At 40.8% G+C, this 27,928-nt stretch overlaps 1 protein-coding gene and 1 long non-coding RNA gene across 7 annotated transcripts in view; both read left to right on the top strand.

Annotated features, from left to right (window-relative positions):
- SPATS2L (spermatogenesis associated serine rich 2 like) overlaps positions 1-19,221 on the top strand; it is a 164,822-nt gene extending 145,601 nt beyond the window's left edge. For all 6 annotated transcript variants that reach the window (XM_029934136.1, XM_029934135.1, XM_029934133.1 and 3 more), the window contains 5 exons: positions 3,273-3,331; positions 9,485-9,594; positions 12,131-12,233; positions 15,019-15,239; positions 18,321-19,221. In XM_029934136.1, coding sequence (XP_029789996.1) covers positions 3,273-3,331; positions 9,485-9,594; positions 12,131-12,233; positions 15,019-15,239; positions 18,321-18,716 — 889 coding nt within the window. In that variant the 3' untranslated portion in view covers positions 18,717-19,221. The remainder of the gene's footprint in view (positions 1-3,272; positions 3,332-9,484; positions 9,595-12,130; positions 12,234-15,018; positions 15,240-18,320) is intronic.
- A 525-nt stretch (positions 19,222-19,746) lies between these two features.
- Positions 19,747-20,622, top strand: LOC115286416. The gene is made up of 2 exons (XR_003906049.1): positions 19,747-19,783; positions 20,340-20,622. It is a non-coding gene; the product is annotated as an uncharacterized LOC115286416 (long non-coding RNA).
- The last annotated feature ends 7,306 nt before the right edge of the window (positions 20,623-27,928 follow it).

The raw sequence follows: 27,928 nt of genomic DNA, 5'->3' as shown, positions 1-27,928 counted from the left end.
TCCATGAGGAAAGAGCTGAGCTTCTAAGCACGCCGTCCTTACTCTCCAGATGTTCAGGTTACATCATCCGGCTGAGGAGCCCCAGAACTCCTATAGATATATCCCTTCTTACCTTGACAAGTATTAAAAATAGTCTTCTTAAGAGGAAATAAATTTTCAATACACTTTAAATTTTAAAAGCACACCTGAGGGAGAGGAAACAAAGTACATCTTTTAAAACATAATAGTTTTGGGTGATAACTGCAGTGTATTAAAGCCTATAACTATGAGTTCATAATCAAACTACACAAACAAGCAAAAAAAAAGAAACCTTATTGGTTACTTTGGGGGGATGCTAAGGAGCCAACTATCATTTTGAAAACTTATATATCGGCATTTACCCGACCTTACCTACATAAACTGTACTGCATGATAACCCAAATAACTGATAAGAGAAAATTTTTCTTTGTGGAAGCTTCCAGTAATAAATGAAAGAGTGATAGGATTTGAATATCCCCATTTTAAAACCTTGCTGATCTAGGCAATGATAGTCAATGGATAATATAAAAATTAGAGATGCCCTTTGTATTTCCTATAAATTTGTTACAAGATGGAAGAAACTGAATACATTCAGGTTTGATTTTTTTCCAAGAGGAATATTTATAACTGTGTTGTATCATTATGTGCCTGCTTGTAGAAACAGATAACATAAGATAGTCTCCCCAAAAGTAAAAACAAATCTGAATCTAATCAGATTTCTGTATCTCAAAACAAATTCATAGGCTAAAACACAGCCTGCTTAATACCTTTCCTTAAATTCCACCTCTATACTACAGTATACTTGAGCTTATGGGCAAGTAATAAATTATATCATGTATCTTGAATGTATCATAGATAAGCTGCTATATTACAATTGCCACTTCAGATAGCTGTGAAATTAGGTGATTAACTAGTTGGTACCTAACCTTCTAATTTCTGTATAAGTCTAATTACATGAAATAGAAGTGAGGGTTTTGAATTTTTACTTTGCTTTTCTGTTTGGAGTATCATTGAAACTACTGTATTGTAAATGACGGAAAATAATTGCATATGTTAAAAAAATAAATTGTATAAAAACAAGTAAAGTCTCTGTTACTACTGTTGAAAAAAGATGGACATGATTCATGATTCTTACATTTTTTTTGGAATCATGTTACTCCTGTAATGGTTTTATATTTTTCCACATTACCGATTGTTCAATTAAAAAAAGACAGGGGTCAAAATTGAACAGAGGTTCAACTAAAAACACAGAGGGTGATATACTGTTAGCTTCTGTTTGTTTATCTGTTTGTTTTTACCATGAATGGAGCAGTTGGCATGAATAGCTTTTATAAGTGATGGTTAAATACAGGTCAGCCTTCTGATGGCTTTATTTGAACTTTATTTTTTGTTGTTGTGATATTTCAACTAATCATGAAATATCATAGATGAAATGAACCCAAACTAAATTCATATAACATTACATTTTATCTTGTCATTGGCCATATTAAAATGCCTTCTGATTTGTTTATGTAATTTTTTATAAGTAGTTTTATTATTGACATTTTGGTGGGGCCTATTTTAAAGTAGGCATTTAAATGCAACTCAGTGTATCATAATTTACTTAGATGGTATATAAGTAAAATTTCTAAACATAAGCCTTGCAGAAGTGTACAGTTTGATGTTGTAAGGTTAGGTAATATATTGTAATTCATATATATATATTTCTGGAATAGAAAATATTAAAACAATTAATTTATTACAAAAAAAACCAAATTCATAGGAAAACTAAAATAATGGGCCAAATAATACCATGGAAATGCAGGAAGCAAAATTCAGATCATGGACAATGTAACAGGACTAACAACCTTGTGTAGTCGACAGATGAGGTGCAAAGAAGAAAAAAGAGATGGGAGGGAATCTACAGATGAGAACAGATTTAGTAGACAATCAGCCAATTGCACTGCATGGGACTTATTTAGGTCCCGGTCAAACTGTTAAAAAATATGTATGGGACAACTAGGGAGCTTTGACACTGACAACATGAAACCATTATTAATATTTTTAGGTATTATGGTAATACTGTGGTTATAGTCCCAAAAAGTCCTTACCTTTTTGAGATGTATTATTGAAATATTTGTGATGGAAATGAAAATTTAAAAACACCTCCCATCTATGCTTATTTGTACATAAGAATATATCCTTATGAAAGGATGTACAGTTGACTCTTGAACAATGTGGAGGGGGCTCCCCCTGTGCATAATCAGAAGATTGCATATAACTTTTGACTCCCCCCAGAAATTAACTTACAGCCAACCATTGACTAGAGGCCTTACCAATAATATAAAGGGTCAATTAATATATATTTTGTATGTTGTATGTATCATATACTATGTTCTTATAATAAAGTAAGCTAGAGAAGAGAAAATGTGGTTAAGAAAATCATAAGGAAAACATATTTATGGTACTGTACCGTATTTACCCTCCCCCCAAAATTCCACATACAAGTGGACCTACATAGTTCAAACCCGTGTTGTTCAAGAGTCAACTGTATAAGGGAATCCTCACGTGTGTTGCTATTATGAAGGGAACTAGGAGTCAGGATGGAAGAGAAATGAGCTACTGGACAGATAATTGCTTACTTTATGCAGGTAATCCTTTTTTCAGAGGACTAACCAAAAAATAATCTAGTGGGAGGGGAAAAACTAATTTGAATTTGAAATGCTTCTTTGGGGGAATGAGAAGGCATAGACTCTTAGAACACATGGATGGTTGAACCCAGACAACATTTCCCAAAGGAGGTCCCAAGACCATCTGCATCAGAGATGGCCTCACCTCCCTGTCTCCGGCCAGAATCTAGGGGAGCTATGCACAGAGACATTGGAGAACTACAGGCCTTGAAAACCTGAGTGGCAGCTTTTCAAATACTTATTACATTGTTGTGGAACTTCAGAATTCATAGGGCAAAAATACTCCCAAATTTAAATTCAAAGCAGCACAATTCTGAAAGTCTGAAAAGGCCTTTTTTTTAGATTTGCTGACAATGATTTAATCAGCAGATGTCACTATGAAATACTTGAGAGCATCCCTTCCGTGTTGCCTCATTTTTGGAAAAGGCAGAGTGTGCTGCTGGCGTTGTAACATAGAAATATTTATGGTAATTTTGTCTTTTGTTTAATGAAAATAATTTTTCTTTTGCTTCCAGTGCTTATTAAAAGTTTATCTTTGATTAAGCATTCTTTGCTTTTGTTTTTGTTTCTCTCCCCTCCCCCCAGCATCATTGACAAAGAAGTTTCATTAATGGCAGAAATGGATAAAGTTAAAGAAGAAGCCAGTAAGTAGACACATGATTGTTTGGTCAGGAGCCTCCCAGTCAGAAGCAATCCATAGGTCAACTGACAGTGATGTGGATTCTGAGTGAGGTCCTAAAATTCACACTGACTAATGAGCTCTGTAACCTTAGGCAAGGCACTTAGCCCCTGGAAACCTCAGGAACCTCCTGTGGAACAAGGTCAGAGTTAGCACCACTGCACACAACAGAATAAGGCACTCAGCAAATAAGAGGTGTCAGCTATTTAAAATTTTGTGCATATAAAGGACTGCTGATAGTTTTAATCAGTTGTAAAATGACATTGAATTTAGAATTAAACTTTAAAACATAAGTTTTTAAGCTTTCACAACTCACACGTCTTTTTTTTTTTTTTAATGTTTACTTATTTTTAAGACAGAAACAGACAAAGGGCAAGTGGGGGAGCAGCAGAGAGAGAGACAGAGACACAGAATCTGGAGCAGGCTCCAGGCTCTGAGCTGTCACAGTGATCCGTCACAGGGCTGGAGCCCACCAATCATGAGATCGTGACCTGAGCCAAAGTCGGACACTCAACCAACTGGGCCACTCAGGCGCCCCTGCTACTCACATATGTTGCTATGTTACTTCAACAGTCCTTTTCACTTGTCGTTTCAGAAGTTCAGCTAACACAAGTTCAACAGATTTAATTCCCCTAAAAATAATTTAGTCCATTTGAAGCTTACTCAAATTTCCTCTAACATTTTCAAGTACATTTATAAATTTAATGCATGTGATTTGTTTTGAGCATTTCAGATGCCTGACAAGGCAACTCACAAACCTAAGAGCAACATATTCCAAGCTTTTAAGCAGCTCTTATAAGATTAATAATTCAAACAGAATTCTACTAAATGAAGTTTTCTTAAAACACTCTTCCTTCTGTTTACAAACTTAGTCAAATCGGCTGACACCTGCCAGATTAACACCTCAAAAGAAAATCAATTATGTGTTTTAAATTGAAATCACAAATGAGATGGTTTAATGTAATAATGTAACTGTTTAAATAACAAATGCATTCAGCTGATCTTGATTGTTGCAAAACTTTTTAATTTCACACAAAGCATCAGTGTACCTTTGGTTTTATTTGTTTTACCTTTATACTCGTTTCTAATTCTGCATTTTTCCACTGTTGTAAGGTAGCTCAACAGCTAGTAGGACAGATTTAAACTATCTCAAATAGGCTGAGGTTCATGGCCTAGAAATTTTAACTGAGACCAGATTGCTCAGTCAGATTCAACACCAAGCCACAAGTAGAGTTGCTGAGCCCTTTTTTTTTTTACCAAATTCAGTCTGCTCCTGTTCATGGAGACCCTAAAACCATATTTTTCAGCTGGGATTTACTTTTCCAGTTCTTATCTCCTAGGCATTTAAATTTTTTCATCCTTACCCAAAATTTATCTTATTAATTGAATGAATGCCAGTCTGTACCTCCACCTGGTTTCAGCTGCAATGCCTTTCTTTTTACCAGAATGGAGAATCAGACCAGATGCTTCATTATTTTTTATTTTTCTTGCCTGGCTCTTGGTCATAACTCAGTAGTCACTTTTATGGAAAATAGCTATCAGTGTGTTTGTTACACAATCTTTTAAAAATAATCTTAAGCTACATATTAAAATCTAAAATACAGCAAGTTTTATTAAATAAAACTCAATGTGATCCAGGGTTCACTGTGGAATATTTAGGTAGTTATGCAACCCCTTAGATTGTGAAATTATTGTATTCTTACGAAATTTGTTGATTTCTTCAGTAAAAGTTGACTACCACATGATTTGGGATTTTCCCTGTTTCTCAGGTATAGCTTATTTGTTTCTTTTCCGTTTCATGTCCTATTGATTAATATGTTAACAGGCAGCACGATACAAATGTTTCTCTGGCACCAAAATACAAAATTACTAGCACGTCACTTTGTAATAGGTTAATGAAAGACCTCGGATTTCATATGTTCATTCTCTGTCCTTGAGATAATAAATAATAGTAGGTGCCAAGACCTGTGGGATTTGGAGCATCTCAGGAGATCATCCTCGTTTTTAAAATTCAATCAGTAAACATGTACTATGTGCTTCGTATGTGTTATGTGCTGTCAGAAACTGGGTTAAGCAGCAAACAGCAAATGTTGGGACCTGCATATAAGGAGCTTTCAACCTAGCTGAAATAGCAAAACAATTCGCAGTGTTTGCCTGACTTCAGTAACTGATGCCATAGCTCTGGTTTTAGAACCGCCCAGAGCCCTGGGGAAGCCATTTTGCACACACTGGACACAAGCAGAACTGAGTTCAAATCCGGGTTCCACCCATTTATTGACTGTGTGACCCTGAACCATTTTGTTAACTTCTCAGAGTCCAAGGTTACTTATCAGAAAAGGGGGAATAAGAATAGTAAAAATGAGAAAATAATATGCCAGGCACTTAACACAGTGCCTGACACAGTATGTGTACAAAAAAGGAAAAGCACTTACTGGTAAAGAGCCTTCTCATGTGCCAGCCAGAAAATGAGGCCAAAGGGGTTATGCAGTATCTCACAGATGACATGCCTGTGTCAATGATACGTCTTCTCCACAGGCAAAAGGAGCCACTGAATTTCCTTCCACTAAGAACAGAACTGTCTTTACAACCACCGTCTTGAGCTTGCTCATCTATGATCTCGAGTACTTTTCTCATTTTCTATTTGCTGCACATGTTATAAACCTTATTTCCCCATTTATAACATAAGCCCCTCTATCCGTCATGGCATCTAACACAACACTGAGAAGACTGTGGGTACTTCATGATATTTGTTAAATGAATTATTGTAATTAGTTAAGTGTAGGCTGTCAGATCCAATATTAGTAATTGCGAAAAGAGGACATATATTGTAGATGACTATATCTCCCTTTATTCATCACACTTGAGGTTAGCATTTTTTAGTATACGATATGAGACATGTCATGTCAGTGATTCCATTTAGCTCCACAATAGCCCTGCCAGGCATCTGTGATCGTTACATTTACAGACGAAGAAAAGAGGCATGTTGCCGTACTGCGGTCTCAGACTTCATTTGAGGGGAATTTTTTTGAAATTTCTTTAAGGGAAATTTTGTTGAAGGCCGAAATAGGTGTGTTCTTGGAGTATCAAACTGATTGGTGATCTGGGAAGAAAACGTGACTTTATATTTACAGAAACACAGATATATTATGAGGTAAAAATGCAGGATTTTCAAGAATAAAAAGGGTTTCAAGGAATCCTTGTTCTTGAAAGCTTTGTGCCCATTTCAGCTCCACCCTCTGCTAAGGAATATTATTTGAGAAGCCCTAAAATTTTCCATGGTTCAGGCACAAGAGCAAGCTTCCAGTGTGCTCCAAAAACTTTAAGGAATTTATAAATCCTATTGAGAAAATGGATTTCAGCATACCAGATACTGTTTATAAAAGCACCTAAATAATACTAATGAAGTCATGAATGCAGTGAAAATTAAAGCTTTATGAAACTGTCTCCCTCTACAGATTTCCAAAAGGATGGTGCTTGCAAAACATAACTTATTATTCTATTTTAAATTTGGGGATCAATGAATCTTAGGATCTGATTTGGTTTTGTTTTTGCTTTTGTTTCTGTGATTGATGTTTCTGAGGTGAAAATGTTGGTGTCCCCACAGAATATTAGCTTTAGATCTCAAGTTTTAAGCCTTTTTCATAATGAAAAGCTTTGAAATGTTAATGAGACTATATGTACAACTCATCCCAACACTTGCTGATGCAAAGTATTCATTTCCATGCATATTTGCATTAGGGTATACTCAGAATTTATTGATGTTCTTGCACCTGCATTCCTATTTTAGGGCCCATTTATGTTTATTTCTACAAAATCTTTTGTGTGAAGGCCCAAGTTTTTCTCAAAAAGTACAATTATCTCTAATTGTCACCGGTCCCACAAATGATCCATTAAGAAAAGTCAGATCTGTTTGATTTTGTAGTCATTATGGGTCTGCTGACCCCTTCACTATCTGCTCATCAAGTCTAGGCCTTCAGAATATCTCTTTTATCATTGCAAGAGCAAAGTACTTTGTTTCATCTTCTCGCTCAAGAATCATTTTTTTCATACTCCAGACTTCAGTCCCATTCCTGTGGTAAATTGTAATGACAAACAAAACAAATAAATAATCAGCCAAAGATTTAAGTGCTAAATATAAGTGTCCCTTCTAGAGAAGGAACTTCTGCCCTTCTTTACATATTCCTTTTAAATAATGAATTGATTCATCCAGTCATTCATTCATTCACCAAACATACATAGTGGGCACCCATTTTGTACCAGGTCCAAGGCTGTGTGGACACAAAGAACTGTAAAAGGCAGCCTCTGCCATGATTGGAGATGCCTACAGGGGCCATGCCAGTAACATTAATGAACAGGGCAGAGAGTGACCATGGGCACCATGCTCCATCTATAATGGGCAACAACTCAGCAGTAGCCAATGGTTGCCACATGGGAACGCTGGCCAACTTTGGCCAGAAATGCCAGTATTTTAAGGGAAGCCAGAAATCCAGCTTCCAAATGGAATCTCCTAATTTTTAGATGTGGACAACTAATTTGTAAAAGTAATGTGTGGACCAAACAAAACATAGGTACTCTATGGCCCAAAATGTTAGGCACCATTTTGTGACATCTAGTCTAACTGGTAACTGAGACATCATTCAGTGATACAGCATCCATGTTCAGATGGAAAGTCTTCACAGCCATCATAGGGACACATTTTACACTAGCTCCTCTGTATTTTGAAAGACTATAGGCACACATCAGCCTCTGTTCAGTTACATGGTATTGTAAATGGGAGTCAGGGGGAGTCCTGGTAAATAATCAAAGCATGATTAGAGTAGTTTGGCAAACAATTAGGCTTTCTGAGTTACAGATTACTTATTTTATTGACATCTCAACATTGGTAACAGCATACAAAGGCAATATTTCTCTGTTTGTCTGCAGAATGGTTTATAGTTTCCAGGATATCTTAACTCTTGATTGCTTCTGAACTTTTTGGGAGTTTTTAAAGTGACTGTTTTTGACATTTATAAATTAAAAACTCTTACAATCAGAAATCATATTGTTTGGCTCAGTATGTGTGCTATAAATCTGGTCTAATAAAGTAGTTGGCCTTTGTTCAGCCAAGAAAGGAAGTGAATCCAACATGCATATCAACTTAGTTGGGTGAACTTCTTTTTTTTATAGCTCAAAATGTTTGCCCAAAAGAAATATAGGCAATTCATATGTGACTTAAATTAGAGAACTACAAGTTACCTATTGGAAAATGAAATTTCATATTTAAATCTCACCATGTGTGTTCGTATGCATTCCTTTTGAGCTCTGTGATCTTTTGGGAAACACACACATACACACACTTACCTGTGGACTACTACATTTACTTGAACCTTTAGGTCATCTGACAGACGTGTGAAATATAGCACCAGAAAACTCCCTGGTGTCTTCTCTGCATGTACAGATGCTAAAGAGTACACACAAATCCAGTTCAAGCAAGCTTTGACTTAAGCTTGAAATTTTTCATGGGGGACACTTAAAAACAAGACACTCTGGTCTGGAACTTCTCTTTGCAAAAATGGAAACAGATCTGCAACTCTGCAGATGAAAAGCAGAGGCATATTTTAGCTCACATAAAGCCAATAAAATAAAACTTTTATATCATACTCCAATAATAAACCTAGTTGCTCTAAATAAGTATGTGTTAAAGGTCTGATACTGTCAGAATTTAATAGTGGACACAAAGAATGGTTTTCATTTAGTGGACTCCTTATCTTTGCAGGATCATTCAGATAGGATTTTACTGAGTATCTTTTTTTGGTGATAGTTCTGAATAATGCACAAATTTAAAAGTCCAAATTAAGTAAGTGAGATCAGACGCCAGTGAGGAAAACAAAGAAGACTGTGGGTGTGCAGTGAATCAGAAGGGACCGTGTTTGGTTCGGGGATTGGCAGATACGGCCGTACGGAAATGAGTGACTGGTCATGAGCACCAGCGGCAAACCCACCTCGGTGACCAACAGAAAACACAGTCATGGTCCAACAGAGCGATCAGTGTGTTGAGAGAGAACTGATACCAAGAAATTAGGTCATTTAATATGTTTAGATCTCTGGCCCTAACGTAGTGTTCTGTCTTATCTGGCAGTGGAAATCCTGACTGCTCGTCAGAAGAAAGCAGAGGAACTAAAGAGACTGACGGATCTAGCCAGTCAGATGGCAGAGATGCAGCTGGCTGAACTCAGGGCAGAAATTAAGGTCAGTTCTAAAATATCACAGCCTGAACCCTGAGCCAGGGATCTGATCCCCATTATGTTTGTTTTGCATCCATAGAGTGCTGCTCTTTGAGGACCTAACATCATACACCCAGCTCTCTTTCACAGTGCTGAACTAGAGCATACAGAGGGCGAAGAACTAAGTAATCACTGTATTTAAGTACACTATGGTTTGAAGGGATATATTATTACAGAGGAAAAGTACGAAGCCAGTGGAGACTGGCCCAGATAAAATCTATTCAACCATGAATTACAGCTGGAATGGGGGATATTATTTTCACCATATGTAATTTAGGTGTACGTATATAAACACGTGTGAATACACAGTGAGTATGAACGGAGTGTAACAGTAAGGATTCTAAAGCATACACAATATACAGCGACTTCTTTTCTGTATTCTTTTCTAGCATAGTTGCCCTTTTATTAAGAATACCAGCCACAAGTATGTATTTATTGGATTTCTACAGTTGTAAGCAATAGAAGCTGACCCTGGCTAACCTCAAGAACAAGTGGAATTTGAAAGAATATGAGAGTAGCTCACCAAAGTGTGATTTGAAGACTCCAGGCTATACTTAGTCAGAAATCTAGGAAGCCACCTGGGTAATACAGGCAGCAGTAATTACCAGACACTCTTCAGGACACCATTAGAGTGAGTGACCTTCAGACGTCATCATTCTTTGTGCCACCCCACCTGATTCACATCCCAAAGAAAGAGATTTTGATTGGCTTTCACTTGGATCACAATGCACCATTTGGCCAAGGAATGCCTTGACTGACAGACCCACCAACACTGTGGTTCTCTGAAACTGCACTGGGGTACAGTAACCAGAAAAAGAAATGGTTACCAGAAAGGCCAAAACAAATATTTATAACAAACTAGAAAATTATAATTTATACGTTTTCCCTTATCCTCTTCTTTTTCCCCAGTATACTAAACATACACACATGTATACATGCACTTGGCTTCTAACCCAGTTCTGAAGTCTAGAGTACTTTGAGGACGCAGCTGCTACTAGCGTTTTAAGTAGGATTGTCTACTCATCCAGGCAAAAAATTGGTTGGGTATGGTAGAAAATGACAAGTGACTTTTGAGTCCCCTCTGCCGTGGTTAGGCATGAGAGGGAGCCCCGTAAGGATAAGGACCTCCTCCGAGGATCTTATGAAGTCCTAATGGCCTTTTCGTCCTCGACTGCTCTTCTGGTCATTGTTGCTTCCAACCAGTCAATTGCAATGTCCTCCTAACTAGTCTCTCTCCATCCACCATCTCCCTCCAGCCTGGTCGTCCACCCTAAGACCAGAGTTAAACCCCAGAGCGGATCTGGTCTTCCCCAGTTTGGTCCGCCCTTCCCATCAGAATAAAATCCACAACTGGACTCCAGTGTATATTTTCCAACCTCCAGCTCTCACCCCTTGTTAGAACATCAGGTGAGGAATACGAAGTTGCCAGCTTCCTAGTCTGCTGAAATTTACTTATTTTCCAAGTTTCATTTCTGCCTACCAAAATCTCACTTATCATAAAACGATTAGTTGGCACAGGCTTTGGAGTCAAACAGTCCAGCTCCTGTGACCTTGGGTAAATTGCTTTTCTCTTAGAGTCCTAGAACCTCGATTCCCCTTATATAAATTAGAGATGATAATAGCACCAAGTTTGTAATAATGTGATCAGATGAAGATGAGATTATCTGTTAAGAATTTGGCCCATGTCTGGTAAGTGAGTACTAATTTCTTTTAGTGTTCCAGCACAAATGCTCCCTCTTACAAAACTCTTTCTCTCTTCCCCTCAGTAGGAAATAATTTTTCCTCTTTTATATTCTTAAAGCACCTTCCACATTCTACCTTACATTGTGTTTAGTGTATCCATTTTCCCTTGCCATGTGGTAAACTCCCTGGCAAATTCGGGAGGGACTGAGTCATAGTTATTTCTGTATTTCTCACTCTGACATCTACACAAAGATCTAAAATTTAAATGAATTGAAAAATAATCTCTTTTCTACTTTAACAGCACTTGAAATTCTATCATTCAAGATAATGTTTTCTAGTTACTAAAGGCTTTTTGCACTTCCTGGTTCCTGGCTCCCTATTATAATAGGGAAGGATGACCTACCTGTCTTCTCTCGAGGGGACATGCTAATACCTTAGCAAGCCATTGGCCAAATTAGGAAGACTGACAGAATGGAGCCCCAAAATTTGTAAGAGGACAACACATACTAGAAGGAGGGCAGGGGTTGCTAAAAGGAAATACATGAGTCCAGACACACATTTTGCCTCATCCAGGTTTTCTCCAAGTCTAGGCAGGGGAAAGACAGGACCCTCACCTATTCCCAGAACAAGAAGGTGACCATGCTCCGGACAGGTCAAACCAAGCCTGATTTAATGGAGCCACACAGTGACAGACCGGCATGCCTGCCTTCCTGATTAGCACCGTCAGTGGTAGCCAGAGAGCAGAGTGCATGAATCTGCAGTGTGCCTCAGTCATCTCTGTAACTGTGGGGCTCCTGTTTTACCTCTCTTTCCTCCAGCACTTTGTCAGTGAGCGTAAATATGACGAAGAGCTCGGGAAAGCTGCCCGATTCTCCTGTGACATTGAACAGCTAAAGGCCCAAATCATGCTCTGCGGAGAAAGTGAGTTTTACATACTTGCTAAATAATTCTGTGTGAGTAAGCTTGGTGCTATTTGGAGTTGATATTGGAAATGTCAGGTGTGCAGTCCTCCAGCGGGGTTAAAGCGAGGTCTAAAGAGATTTAATGATCTAAGGTCATGACACAAGTCACTAGAAATGTCAAGATGTGAACGTAGAGTCTTCAAATGCCACTGCCCATCAGTAAATCCCCAGGATTTATTAAGCAGAACAGAGCAGGTCAACTAGTCTATATCTTTTGCAAACTTTCCTTAAGCACTGCCAGATAAACTGCCTGTCTGATTTCAAATCGTCTGGTTCCACAGAGACCTGTTACACGGAGAGCCGGTCTCCCTAACAAGTCTGGGAACCATCAGCTCCCGTAAAGGGCCCAGCTGTCGTCTGTGTGCCGCTCAGCAGCGCTGGGAGCCTCTCCCCTGGTCGGCTCTCCGTGCTGAGTGAAGTCTGCAGATAATGAAAGACTTCGCTTCAGCCATTAGCTTTAGTCTTGTTTGCTATTAAGCCTTAATTAGAGCAGTTAATGTGCAACAAAATTGGCTGATCTTTTTTCTTCTACTCCAGCCCACCCACCAGGGGAGGTGGGAATGAACAGTGAAATGGCTTTAAGGACAGGCACAAGGGGGAAAGGACTAGTGAGGGACGTGGAATACCCACAACCTCAGAGTCAGCTGAAAATTTGAGATTTGGCTGCACTTTTCTTTTTTCAAAGTCAAAAGTCTTTTCTGCTTGATCTAAAGCTTGATCTAAAATTAGAGAACTTTGTTAAATAGAATATGACATTACTTCTATACATCTTTTTATGCACGTTTAATATGTATGTTATATATTACCTCTATAAATACATGTTACAATTTATTATACTATACTACATAATATATAGTAATATGAGTTGCTTTTACCATTTTATAACATATGGTTGAGACTTTTCCATGTCAATATATTTAACTCATAATTTATATAAGTATGATTGACATGAACAGTCAGTCCTCTGTGCTCATTTAGGTTGCTCCCATCTTTTCACCATTATAGTAACATTGCTGTGAGCATCCTTGTTCACAAATCTTTGGCAGTTATCTGATTTTCTGACTGCATTTCTTTTTTTTTTTTTTTTAAGATTGTATTTTTAAGTAATCTCTACATCCCACATAGGGCTCAGACTCACAACCCCGAGATCAAGAGTTGCATGCTGTACCAACTGAGCCAGCCAAGTGCCCCCTTACTGCATTTCTCTTAAATTATTTTCCTTTTTTTTCTACATGTTCCCTCCCTGATGTAAGAAGCTACCCATTTATCATTCTCCAACCACAACTTTTGCCCCATCCCTAAAAAAGCAAACCGTCTGCTCCATAGTTGGCAATTGGACTGCCCAAGCCACTTTGCATTTCAGCCTGATGATGAGCACGAGACCCTGATGCCAAGTGGCTGAGGAGTGGTGGGCGGCGCTCTGCTTTCCTCCAGAGCACGTCCAGTGCCATCTAGTGGGAGGAGCCGTCCCTTACCAAATTCCAAGGGCCCACATGAAAGAGCCTGCCCTGTTGGAGACAATAGTCTTCGAAAGGCTCTTTCCAGAACAGTTCTGTGGAGAGCACATTGAAAACCCACAGCTAATGAACCAGAAATAGCCGTCCCTGAGCTGTGGGAAAGAATGACCTCCGTGAAACTGATCTAGTGAGCACAAGAGCCACTGAAACCCCCGGTCATGTTCGGACAGCCCCCAGAGTGCTGTCACACTGTACCTACAAATAAGGGGACTAGTGATACATCCCTGTCCTTTCCATTCCTAATGTTCTGTCATCCCTAGTAGTCACTTCTTATTCTCCGGAAGAACCCAGCATTAAGTCTGATCTAACAAGGGCAGCAGAGAAAATTGCTTTTAAAAACTGGTGACAATTTTAAGAACCCAAGGTCTTACTGTCCAGCACGGCAGTCACATTCTGGTGACCTGTAAGAAGGAGGCCGTAACTTTATCCTCGAGTGACTCCCTCCGGCCTTGGTTCAGCATAATTGCCTAGAAGTCATCCCGTCAGAAACCACCTCTTTCAGACCCAGCGGGAAGGGCGGTAATAAACATTGAGCAGACCTGCCTGGGCCTGCTGGGAGTCTGTCTGATCAGTCTGCATTGACTTTAGCATCGGCGTTGGTGCGGATTTGCAGTGGAGCTGTAGAAAATGGGGCTGAGAAAAGGCCAGATAATGTGGCTCTCGTGGAATATGCAAGATGCTTTCGGGCCTGTTTGGGGCTGGCAGGCCTGGCCCTGTTGTCGCAAAATATGCATGACCCAGGCTGACAAAATTCCTGACACCCAACAGAACATCGTGGCTCTGATGAGCCAGGTGTCCACGTGCCTCCTGGTCTTTCTGCGTCTCTGCAGCATCCACTGGTCGAGGGTCTGACAAGAAGGGCAAGAATGGCTTTGGTAATGGGGAATCCAAGGGGCAAAATACACCGGCGGACAGGCATGAGAAGACACTGCCAAGATTTCATTGTCTCTTTTCCTTTTGTGGTGCTTAGCCCAAAGAATAATAGTAAAGTTGCTCAGATATGTCTTATTTCCTACGAATGTTTCCCAACTTACATGATTATGCTGTAATCACACTTCAGAACTTCGCTGGTCTCCCACACACAGAAGTGCCCTTTCAAGTAACATCTTAAAAAAAAAAAGTCACATTTTTACAAAGCTTCTGCCACTTTCTCCCATCATCTAACGGGTTACTGAGGCAGGAGTGTTGAAGGCACAGCTCATAACACCACGTACTTTCTTGTTGCAGTCACACACCCAAAGAACAACTACTCCTCGAGAACTCCCTGCAGCTCCCTGCTGCCGCTGCTGCACGCCCACGCAGCAGCCTCTGGAAAACAGAGTAACTTCACCCGAAAATCCTCCACTCACAACAAGCCCTCAGAGGGTAAAGCAGCAAACCCAAAAATGGCAAGCAACCTTCCCAGTGCTGCTGACAGCTCTCACCAGGCCGTGCCAACTAGTAAGCAGGTAAGCCACGCAGGGGAGGCAGACCTTGGTGCGAGGTGCTGGGCGGAGACCACCTGCCTGACCTCAGAGGCCTCCATCAGCCGCTGGCCTCGCCGAACTCGCCTGGTCCTTCCGTCCACACTTCACAGGCACTTTCCCAGGTGGAGGAAGTGTCCCTCGTACACTATGGCGTTAGCAGAGTCCACCTGAATGAGCCAGCTCTTGCTGTGCCTTTGGGGCCACCGCCCCCAAGCCCTGGTCACTGGCTCGTGTGCCGAGGGGACTCACAGAGACGTGGGAACGAGACTCGTACCTGGCCACTAACGCTACTGGTGAGAGGGAATCTGGCATTGGGTTTTGAAGACTCTTTAATTCCCATTGATGTGTAGTTTTTCAGTAAGAGGTCAAAGTTAGCTCAAATTTCTCTCTCTTTGGGCTTTTGGTAAAGAGAATATATTTCAAAATGACATTATTAATTCTCATCTGCCATAACACCTAAAAATACAAGTGTCCAAAGGTCAGTCTTCCTCTGTGCCTTCACTCCTCCACTATAGGTTTGAGAAGGGACTTCCCTCTTATCATCGGAGGGAACAGGAAATGGGATTTGATGATAACAGACGTTGGGCATGCTATAAAGATGCCTTTCATGGTTTCTAAGAAAGAGGGGTCAGGTAAAGAGACTTTTTTCAAGCATTCCAAAATGCTGGTTTTCCAACAAGTGCCTTGTTGGGTTTTCTGGTCTAGGTCTTTTAGACTTCTCATTAACGACTCTGATAGGCACTTCTCCGGCCCCCGGTGTCTTCACCAACTCTAAAACTTTGACAAGGAGTGTGTCACATATTCATGGGCTAAAGATCGTAATCAAATCTGTTCTATTTCCCATCCGAATACATCCTCCCAGCTTGTGTTCTTTGGTCATTATTAAACCCCAACTAAAATTAAGTCTAAAATTCAGTCTGGACTTCTCTTTTCACTTCTTTAAAAACAAAAACAGCCAGATTAAATGCTATCCACATAGATACTTTTTTAGCTCACTGTTACCATTTTCAGCAAAGTATTTCAGGCAAAAAGGCCTGTTTAAATGGAAATATACTTATGTACACAGGCCAGAGCCCTGTAGACTCAGGCAAGAAAGGCCCTTGTACCAGGCCCTATGCTTTGAAGTGACCCCTCCTGACCCTGTCCCAGCCACAGTGGTCCCTGTGGAGCAAGACCAAGATGTCACTACTCAGAATCTGTATTCTCCCTTCTGGAAAGTGCTCCAAGTACTCGAGATCCTGGAATTCTCTTCCCAAATGGCACCAAGCCTGCTCTCAGGGTTTCTTTGGACTACTTCCTGGATATATCACCTTGGGGGCAGACCACACCACCAGCATGTAGGTCCAGAGAATGATTATTCGTGGGCGTGAGGACATAGCTTAAGCATGCAGGCTGGAGTGTCCACATTCGTGTGTGCCAGGCCCACTCGCAGTGTGAGAAGGAGTCAGAGGGAGGAAGAGACAGTATTCACTCATGTGGTATATGGGCTTGCCTTTGTGCTCTTGCCCTGGGCCCCGAATTATTTGGGGTGGGTCTGCCGTAAACCTTACCATCCCATCCCAAAGCACAAACTTAAAGCTTTATCAATTTGTCAGTCATAAAATTATACATTTTAATAGTAGAGATTTGATTTTCAGTCAAGGTCTATGTTCATGGAACAATCTATGAATTTTGTCAAGACAATATGTGAAATGGGAATGGCTCCACCACCTTCTAACTGTAGACGTTGGGCAAGTCCCTCAAATTCATTATCTTCATCCATAAATGAAGTAAATAATAGCAACTGTCTTAAAAGGTGAGTGTGATGATAAATGAGATGCTTCCTTGCTTGGTGTCTGGCACACTTTAACCCTCAATAAGTGTCAGGTGGACTTGACCTCATGGAGTTAGAAACCTTTCCCTTGTACAGAGACAGACAAGCTAACCATTGCTTCCTTTCTACTTTTCCATTTATGTTCTTGGTTGCTGATTCGTTGAAGGTTGCCAATTTTCCAATATGATGTTTCAAAACTCTTTGGCTGAGAACTACAAAAACTTTAGAAGAACTAATTACCTCCATGAAAATACATGTTACTCTGTAACCTGCCAAGATCTGCCAACTACACCTCATCCTTGTACTTACCCAAGATAATATTTCTCAACTATGATATTTGTTTTGAGATGACAAAAATAGAAAAACTGCTTTAGAGAAAAAAAATTACAAAAATTTTACATTTTTTTCTCATACACATAATGAGAATTCATACAAAGTCTATTTAGAAAGTCCAAGAAATTTTCTTTTTTTAAATATTTTATTTAATGTTTATTTACTTTTGAAAGGGAGACAGAATGTGAGGGGGAGGGGCAGACAGTGGGGGAGACACAGAATCCCAAACAGGCTCCAGGTTCAGAGCTCGATGCAGGGCTCGAACTTATGAACAGTAAGATCGTGACCTGAGCTGAAGTTGGATGCTTAACCAACTGAGTCACCCAGGCACCCCAGTACAGAAAATTTTCATGGTAGAAAATCACCATTATCCTGCCTCTGTGTTACATTCATTCCATTATATTTTTTAATAATTTTTTGTTTTTTTATTTATTTTTGAGAGACAGAGAAAGAGAACGCAAACAGGGGAGGGTCAAAGAGAGAGGGAGACACAGCATCAGAAACAGGCTCCAGGCTCTGAGCTGTCAGCACAGAGCCCGATGCGGGGTTTGAACCCACAAACTGTGAGATCATGACCTGAGCCGAAGTTGGACGCTCAACAGACTTAGCCACCCAGGCGCCCCATTCCATTATATTTTAATCATACTTTATGGGGTTTATTTATCCTGGTTCTTGAATTGTCTGTCTTATACTCTGAAACTTCTCTTCCAACATTAGTAATTCTCTTGGAGTTCCACTTGGAAGACTGTCCACTGTTCTTTTAAGCTTGAGGATTTCATCAGTTTGACCTCATTTGCATGTTGTCATTTTCTTCTAGGTTGTAAAAAAAGCTTACCTGTGGCTTAGAAATTTGGTTTCCCCAGTGTTATCTGCGGTTTGTTGGCACCTGATACCTATCTCTTTTCTTCTTTCTGTAGAATGGGTCTTCTAGCCAAAGACGAAGATTTAATCCACAGTACCATAACAACCGGCTCAATGGGTCTGCCAAGCCCCAGGGCAGTGGCACTGAAGCTGATTTGATGATGAAGGGCAACAACCGCCATGAACACAGAAGACAGCCGCACAATGGCTTCCGTCCCAAAAACAAAGGTGGCGCCAAAAACCAAGAAGCCCCCTTGGGGACAAAGACCCCCGAGGCCCCAGTCCATTCGGAAAAGCCCCGGCGAAGGCAGCATGCTGTAGACAACTCGGAGGCCAGGCCTTTCCGGGGTAACGTCACTAGGGTTTCACAGTGCAACCTCTGCCCTACAAGAATAGAAGTTTCCACAGATGCCGCGGTCCTCTCGGTCCCAGCTGTGACGTTGGTGGCCTGAGCTAGGACAGAGAAAAGCAGTTTTCACTCAGTTTTGGTTCCCTGCCCGAGGTGCTGACCCAATTCGCTGCCAAAAGAGAGTCAATCAGAATATACAAACCCTGTATGGTTGTGTCATCCTCTCTTAATCATTTTTACTAATTCTAATAATCAGCTCTAGCTTGCTTTCATAACTTTCCATGGCTTTGCTTGATCTGTTGACGCTTTTTCTCATCAAGACATTGCAGCATTTTAGCCAGGCAGTATTTACTCATTTGTTAGGAAAATCAAGATGTGGCTAAAGATCAGAGGCTCAGTAGCAACCTGTGTTGTAGCAGTGATGTCAGTCCATTGATTGTCTTTAGAGAGTTAATGTTGGAAAAAAAAAAATCCTTACTGATCAGACAAACATGATCTGCTGAAGACACATGCGCTTTTGTAGAATTTAACATCTGGTGTTTTTCTGAAAAAAAATATATATACATATATTGCTTTATTTGAAACAAATTAAAATATGCTGCATTTGACACCTGGCCTGCTTTTTTTATTGATGCCTACTTTATTATTAAATGTAGCGCTTTCAGGAAAACTTTAGAGGTTGTGGCACAGATGTCTCCACAATACTCTTTCTCTTAGGACAAGTATTTTTTCAGAAAAAAAATAGTGCCTCACAATGGCCCCTGCCAGTACATCGCCCACATGTAAGTGGATATGCACCCCAGCCGTCTTGGACACCATGTGGTAGTTTGGAAACCTTGGCTGCAAGTGACATAAACATCAGCTCAGCCTAGCTTAAACAATAAAGACAATTTATTGGCTCAGTGACTGAAAAGTCCAGCAACAAAGTATGCCTTGGGTCCAATTTGATCAGGGCTCCAGCTCACTTCTCTTGATTACCTCCGCTCTCCTTCCTCCATAGGCCGACAGTGTGTTCAGAGTGGTGGCAAATAGCTGCCTTGCTTCTATGATTCAAGTCCATGCCCTACACTGTCTAGAAGAAGAGATGCTCTGCAGATAGCATGCTGGGGAGCGAGTGTACTTATCAGACGTCCCTGCAAGGGTCTTGAAAACCATTGGCCCAGGTTGCAGGTAGGCTTGTCACTACTCCAATCACCAGAGCGGGGGAGGGAGCAGCAAAGAAGATGTGCGTAGACTAACCGAAGCCTAGCCCCCCTGAGGCACAGGGGCAGTGTGGGAAGGGCTGCTGCTTCCTCAGGAACGGAGAATGGACGCTGGAGGGCCCAAGCCCCACAGAACCCTACATCCCCTATCTTTGCAGGGCAGCTCGGCAAGGGCATTACCCCCTTCGCTCTTCCTGGTGTCCTACAGATCAGTTGGCCTCTTCCAAGTGCAAACACTTATGTTGAGCTCAGCGTTAACTTTTTTTCTGGCAGCCCAGGTTCGGTAGCTCCCCTCTGCAGAGCGGCCCTGAGCGGCTGAGCCTGCACGCCACGCAGCCAAGTGCAGGAGGATGTTTGCCTTCTCCGTGGTAAAGTCTCTGGATGTACCCAGATCTCTAATAGGAATTTTAAATGTTAAGTCACATTCGAGGAAGGAAGGGATGTTCATTCAAATAAGAAAGATAAATGTTCAGGACTGCAATCCCTGTTGACTCCATCTGAGGCCCTGAATTTATATTTTACAGGACAGAAGGACTTTGCACAAATTTTGTGTAGCAAGATGTGACCTGCCACTGAAAAAAATGTCATTTAATATGTGACCCCTTTAAAGACGAGTCAAATAATCCTTGCAGTAGGAAAACACTAGGTTTTCCAGGTCAGGGGGGTACCTGCCTCTGTCAGCCTTGGGCCCCACCACTCTCAGCCTTGACCGACTGCTCTTGTGGTTAAGACGGCTCAAACATATCCCTCAGCACATCACCAGTGCTCCCAGGTCACAGAAAAGAAATAAAACAATGCCAAAAATGATCAAACCTAATTATGTTTTTTTCTTAGATTTTGCCTTTCTTACGAGACCCTGGGCATAAGAGCATTTACTAATTTGTATGTTTGAAATAGTAATTTCAATATTGTAGTGTCACTGTTAGGCCATTTAAATACTACAGTATGTCTGTTCAGGTGGAACCACTGTGATCCTATCTGGGTCGCATTCTGCCATTCTTTTAAAATGTTTTAAACTCCTTTAAAAAAACCCACAGGCAGAAGCACTCTCCTGTATGTGCTTAATGCACAATAGCCAGAAATATAGATGCTTCATTCTTAAACATGTCTTTGGTAGAGGTTAAAACATTTTAATACCCATGAAGACTGAATAACTTCAAAACTCACCTACATGGTACCAAGACTCCACCTGTGACATTCAAACCTCCCTGTTGGGCTCTCATTACATTCCAAATTTCCATTCCATTTGAGAATCTCTGCAGACTCTAGCTCCGTCCTAGGGGTGCTGAATGCAGCAAGACTTAGAAAGTTCAACCGAAGTCATACAAAACTCACCCTCAATAAAAGATATTATGAGAGTTTGAGGGAAGAAACTAGAAACACAACATATCCAATTTAAAGCTTAGTTCACAAGTAGTTCAATTCTGCTGGCATCAGAAAAAGAGATTCTAATTAAATATTCCTAGGGAAGGGACATCAAATGAGGTTAATAAGTTGCCAGACCAAAAGCAACCTGCAGATTTTTGCCAAAGTAAGAGATTTGGGAATTGTGACTCTGACAGCCTAGATTTGAGCCTCAATTTGAATTTAATCATAAGAAGAGGGAATCTAGGACCTGGTCAGTTCTTTTCCTAGGGCAACTGGGGTGGAGGAGGGGGCAGTGCAGTAGGGGGAACTGATTAATGACTAGAGGTAGGTAGGGATGCCTAAATTCAACACCTAAATTCAGTTGCCTGAGAGGTTTCCCTCCCTCCCTCCCTTTCTTGTATCCTACCCTGCCTGTTTAGAGTGCCCTCTAGTGTCTCGAGATGGTGAGACTTTCACCTCTCTACAGACATGCTAATGAGAGCATCCTAGAACTATGTAATGGCTGGCACCGTTGTTACTACACTGGCTTCGGAGGCCATACCTAAAATGCAGGCACAGGTGGGCTAGGACTCCAGACCTGCCCCAGTCACCAAAAAAAAAAAGAAACAAAAGAGAAAGAACCAGTTACCGGCCCCCATGTTTCCTCAGCAAACTCATCATCACCACCAAATCGTTCATTGGCTAATACACTGCTCCAGCATTTCCCTGACAGTACTGAGCCATCCTAACTGCTCGAATTTGGTGAGAAACAAATAGAGAGAGGGGCTAAGTCCCAGGGATTCTCTTGTTACCTCAATGTGTGAAGCACGATTTTAATACTATTCATTGCAAGCTATTATTACAAGGAACTTTTTTTCATCCTTGTGCTTTTTCTAACAAGGCTTTATAAAGTCTAAGGGAGTTTTCTGTCTATTCTTAGTTTCAAAGAACTAGGTCCCCAATCCTTGGAGGAAGATCAGCCCAAACCAGTGTTCAATCCCATTATGGCAGCCCCCTAGGCAAAGGGCACTCTGATCTGGACACAGGCGTGGGTCCGAGAAGCGCACGAGGTTGCTTTCATCATGCAAGTGCTTATAAATTATTTTTGGTGATTGATTTTCAGAGGACCCCTTGTTTATGAACTCTGCTTCTTCTCACAGTTTTTGGTGCTACCACTAGGTTCAAGTCTCACAGGTGACATTGCCATACACAGTTTTTAGGGAATCAATAGATTCTAAGCAAATTTGTTTCTTTGCTTGAGAAAATATGTATGCTTCCTACACACACACACACACACACACACACACACACACACACACACATATTATTTCAGAACTGTGAGTGCAACAATGACCAAAGAGTCTATAGAAAATGAGTGTAAAAAGTGCTTCCCATCAAATAGGAAACTATCCTATTTTCAACTTCAGTTGCTTAAATATGGATTTGATTTACCAATTCCTAATTCTTGTGTGAGAACATACGCTTTCTATAAATTTGTATCACTATGTAACAACCTGGCCAATAATATTATTACCCTCTGCCAATGCCTAAGTTCAGTAGGAACGCAATAAATACAAGAGAACAGATAGGAAAGTGTGGTTAACTCCAATATGCCTAGAACATTCTGAAGTCTAAATGCAAAATTATTTGATAAGTTAATTCTAAAGAAGATGGGAAGAAAAGGGAGCTTCTAAAGTTGTGCCCCTTGGGCAGACTGGCTGGACTCCCATCCGGGCGCCACCGCTTCCCGGCTATGTAAACTTGGCCGTGTTTCTGAATATCTCATGTGCAGTTTCTCCATGGGCTGGTAACCATATATGCCTCGCAGGTTTGTTGTAAGGATTGAACAAGTTAATCTTTGAAAACCCCCTGGAATAATTCCTGGCACTTTTCTGGGTCAGGTTCCAATTAGGAGACAGTAACCACAAAGTCATTTGAATGGGAAAGCTTTATAAATGCATATGGGAAACATTACATATATGTTCTTTTTTATGTATGTATGTGTGTGTGTGTGTGTGTGTGTGTGTGTGTGTGTGTGTGTTTATGAATGAGGGGAGAAGTAATTAGTAATGAGGGATTAACTAGTAGAGGGTACAGGAACAGCCAGTACTGGGATGCTTACCACTGGAGTTGAGGCAGACTGTACAAGGGAAAAACACATTTGGGAGAACCTCCCACCCTTACTCACCCCAGCCCCATAAGCTGGGATCCTGGTCTTCTAGAGGAGGCTGGACCTGTGGCCCACTGAGGGTCAGGAAGTTCACTGAGGTGCTGGCAGCAAGAAGCCACCTGTGGAGCACTGGAGAGCCAGAGAGGAGCCCCCGAGGAGGTGCTGGCCAGTCTACCAGGGGTCACCTACAGGGGTGCACGGAACTCACTGAGAATCTGGCTGGGGTACCAGCAGGGATACTACTGAATTATCTGAGGAGCCAGCAGGGATACCTACAGGACGGGAAGCTACTGCCAAAACTTACTGGGGGTGAGGGCCTCTGGGGGTCCCACACCCCAGCTAAGCAACGCAGGAGCAAGAACACAGGGATGCACACTGAACCAGGAAAAAGCCCCTTCCTCCCTCCTGCAGTGTCCCTCTAGTGAAAAAGCCAGATGGCTATAGAGAACTGCTTATAGGGTCCAGCTCCTGGATCAGAAGCAGGGCAATAAGGAGAGGATTTGGAATTGTAGGTCCCAAGGGCAAGCCACCCCAACAGAACCAAGAGGCAAAAGAGTCGATAACTGGCATAATCTCAGAAAGCACTAACAGAGGATTTGATAAATAAATAATTGCTATGCAGCATGCAGAAGACTAACAGCATGCAGAAGTCCTGTCCAGCTCATCTTCAGAAATGGAGTGTCGAGCTTCCATAGAAGGAGGCCCACCATAGGCCTGCACTCCAGGAAGATAACATTCATATTAATCTTGCCTTAGCCTCCTACTACCTGCTAGGTGGCTGACCAAACCCATCAGTGCCTCAGTTTTCTCCTCTATAAACTGGGGGTGATAATAATAATATACCCACATTCTAGGATGGCATACTAAATATGTCAATATATAAAGGGCTGAGGGGTGTTTTTGTTAGGAGGTGCTTGGTGAGAACAGCAAACAAAAATGTTTTTAATATTATACGTCAGGAAAAAAAGAATTTTCTCTTCCCTTCAAAGTCCTTCTAGCTAGACTAAGAATCCAACTGACATGAAGCAGATTAACAGGAGAAAATAAACCTTACTTTCATCATTTGGGAAATCCACACGGACATAAAATTCTTCAATCAGGCAAAATGAAGTATAAATGTCATCCTGGACTAAGGAGAAGTGGGTAAAGGTCTGGGACTTCAAAGAGAAGGAATGCAATTCACAGAAAGATGAAAAAAAGTAAATGTTGGTAAACAAATGTTTGCTGAGCCACTCAGAAATAATGGGGCATTGAGGACTTTGATCAAACAAAGGCCTAATTCATATTATTATATTGTTATCTATGGTGAGTGCTCTCTTCTTGGAGCAAGTCCTCTATCTAAATTCTGTTTAGGCCCTTGATGGGGAAAAAAGGAGCTTTTCCTGAATCTGCTGGGTTTTGATTGGTTTCAGCACAAAATAGTCTTTATGCCAAAGTGGCCCACCTTGGGGCAACCTGCCGTTGGCCCCTACCAAAACCAAAAATGTAAGTGGGAGCTAAGGATACAGTTTTTAATTGGCAGGCCTGGGACATCCTTTCTTCGGTATTGTCCCATCCCTTAATTCTCACGGCTCCATTCCTGCCTGTGGTGGACAGCTGTGATGTTTCCTCAATACACCATGGCTCCTGGTTAAGAGAAATGATTATTTTGCTCAGATTAAGCCACTGAACTAAAGCAATGTTCTCAACTAGGGGTAATCAATTGTGCCCACTCTCAATCCTAGGAGACACTCGGAAAAGTCTGGAGACGTTTTGATTGTAACAACTGGGGCAGGGATCCCTGGCCAGGGATGCTGCTCAACATCCCGGAGTACACAGTACAGTCACCCACAAGAAAGAATGATCCAAAATGTCAGACAGTGTTAATGTTGAAAAACCCTCATCTGGCGGGTACAAGAGGTTGGAGGAAACAGAGACAGAGCTGAGGAGCAGGCACATGCCGCCTTGTTCCCCCAGCCACACTGGGTTCTTGACTGGTTCAGCCTAGCTTACCGAATCCAGACTGTATGACCCACAGCTGAAGTCTAAATGTACAGCTTCTGAAGTCCTTGGCCTGTTCCTGTCGTCTACATAGACGTTGAGTTCCCACATCTTCCAAACCAAGAAGTTAAGGGCTGAGTTCTTGAAAGAGCTGCTACTGAATTCAGCAGAATGTCCAAAGTTTTAAGAAATCTTGGCGGACAGAAGCAATAGTTGCCTTTTCCCAATTTTAGCAAATATATTCTTTTTTTCTCTCAGTAATATGCTCTCTGTTTAAAACAAGTTTCTCTTCTAAGCTTCAGGCCCCCAGTTCATTTCTGTAGCTGAGCAAAATTTTACTAAGGTAATGAGCGCTTCAGGGTAAAGGAAGGAAACGAAAAGGAAATGAAAAGTCTGAGAAGCAACAATACAGAATGAAAATTTGTTAAATAAACAAGCAGGGAAGAATACTGACTGACAGTTACTATAAAGTTCTATTTGTCTTAGCCAGAGCCTACATCGGGAACTGTCCAGCTATCAAATATAAAAATGTACACGGGATGTCTGAGGCAACACATGTGAACAAAGAAAAATTAGCTTTCCCGTAACAATGTGTAAGAATGTGTAAGCCATGTGTAGCTCAGGAGGCTGACAGGACTGTAAGTGAAAATGGCCCCTTTGAGGCTTTACCACCAACCAAATTCCATGAATAGGAAATTTTGAAAACAGCTGGAAACCAATTGTTTTTTTTCTGTTGGCTGTTCATGACGTTTCCTTTTTTGGCTTGAAGTCCTGCATACTAACTGCAGCCCTCAACAAAGAATCACTCATCTACTCTTCACTGAGGAGTCAGCAACTTGTTGACAGTTTTCAGGGGTGTTTCCACATATGGGAAAATGACAGACAGCATTTTCCATCATTAGAAAGTTCCTCGTTAACTTAGGAATACACATATGTAAATAATTTGAAAATACTTTCCATTTGCTATAGAAGTTCTTTCCCTTCACTTTATCCAATTCATACTTTCCACTTAGTATCTAACCAACATCCTATCAAATATAGATTAAAGCTATCCAAAGGGATTGCAGGTATAAGACAATCCTTTTTTTCTTTTTTTTAAGTAGGCTTCACATACAGCACAAGGTCAAACATGGGGCTGAACATGGTTCCCAGTGTGGGGCCTCGAACTCACGACCCTGAAATCAAGACCTGAGCTAAGATCAAGAGTCAAGAGCTAAACCGACTGGGCCACCTGTGTGCCACTAAGGGGCAATCTTTTTTAAGGTACCCTTATATTTATACAAATGTGAGCATTCTCCCCTTTATAGTACAATTTACTACCACAAGTCTTTGTGCACATTCAAAATGCTATTCAATAAAAAACTTTGTATGCACAATTTCTCAGGTTAAGTCAAATATACTTGTATGTTAATTCCTTCTTTAAAAATCAAGGAATGGCTGGATAATAATTACACTGTATTTAACCACAGACTGGGAAGTGAGTCAACAATTTTTTCAGCATTAGCCCTGGAATAGAATCCAGTCCGTGAATGAAAAAGAAATTGCATCAGCAATTCTAGCCGAAGCAATAAAGCAGGAGGGGAGAGGCTGGAACTGCTGTTTTCCTTTCTCAGAAGTCAGGCAGTATTGGCACCAACCACTCAGATCTTGTGATCCATTGCTCTGGATTATTTTAAACAACTTGACAAGTTATCTGTCATGGTCATTACTAGTGGTAATTTTGGTCATTAACAGCAATCACCCTACTAAGGAACCTCTTCTATTGTTCTGACAGTATCAACTCTGCAAGGATGGAAATCAGTTTCTACACCCCCTGAAGATCGCTACCAGACACATTTTTAAAAAACAATTGGGGAGGAGTCGGGGGGAAGGAAGCTGGGGATTGCCTTAACTGTTTAGAAATTTACTGAAGGACTACCCCGTACCAGGAATTACACATATAGAGGCAATGGAGTCTCCTCCCCAGTAGAAAACAGACATGCTATCCAATAGTTTAATACTCCCCTCCTCAAAAACTTTAAATATTAAACAAATTCACAATTTAAGTCTACTTCCTCTCTCTAGCTTTTGCTTTGGTCAGTGATGTTGTGTCATTCTGCAGATAGCAGATTATGGGGCCAATATAGGGGGTTGGAATGGGGGGTGTCATTATTGTACAGCTCTTATTTTGTTCAACCTCATTTTCTTGATCTTTAAAGAATTGGGAAAGACTATCTTCATTATATTGTCATGCTGATACTAAAAAGCAAAATGAACACAAAGGTTATGAAAATACTTTATAAATATAAACTATTACAATGTATTGCCTTATAAGACAATATTGAAGCAACAAATTATTTTAAAATAAAAAATATAAATTGCCAGACTTAGGGCTCTCCGTGATATAACTAACCAGTTTTAATCAGGACAAACCAGTTTTCAGCATAGATTGCCTGGAAAGGTACAGTCATGTATGTTTTTGATTTGAGCAGTAACTAAAGATCCTACTCACCATAAGAATTTCTCTTGTGTCCTCTGACCCAATAACTGCACAAATCTACATTTCCAAAGTAATGACACTGAACTATTATTTATAAAGTATACTTTCTCTTTTCTTATTTTTTGTTTTCCAGGAAT

Source organism: Suricata suricatta, chromosome 3 (genome assembly GCF_006229205.1).
Source record: "Suricata suricatta isolate VVHF042 chromosome 3, meerkat_22Aug2017_6uvM2_HiC, whole genome shotgun sequence".
NCBI lineage: Eukaryota > Metazoa > Chordata > Mammalia > Carnivora > Herpestidae > Suricata > Suricata suricatta.
This window is presented reverse-complemented; position numbering and strand designations above follow the sequence as displayed.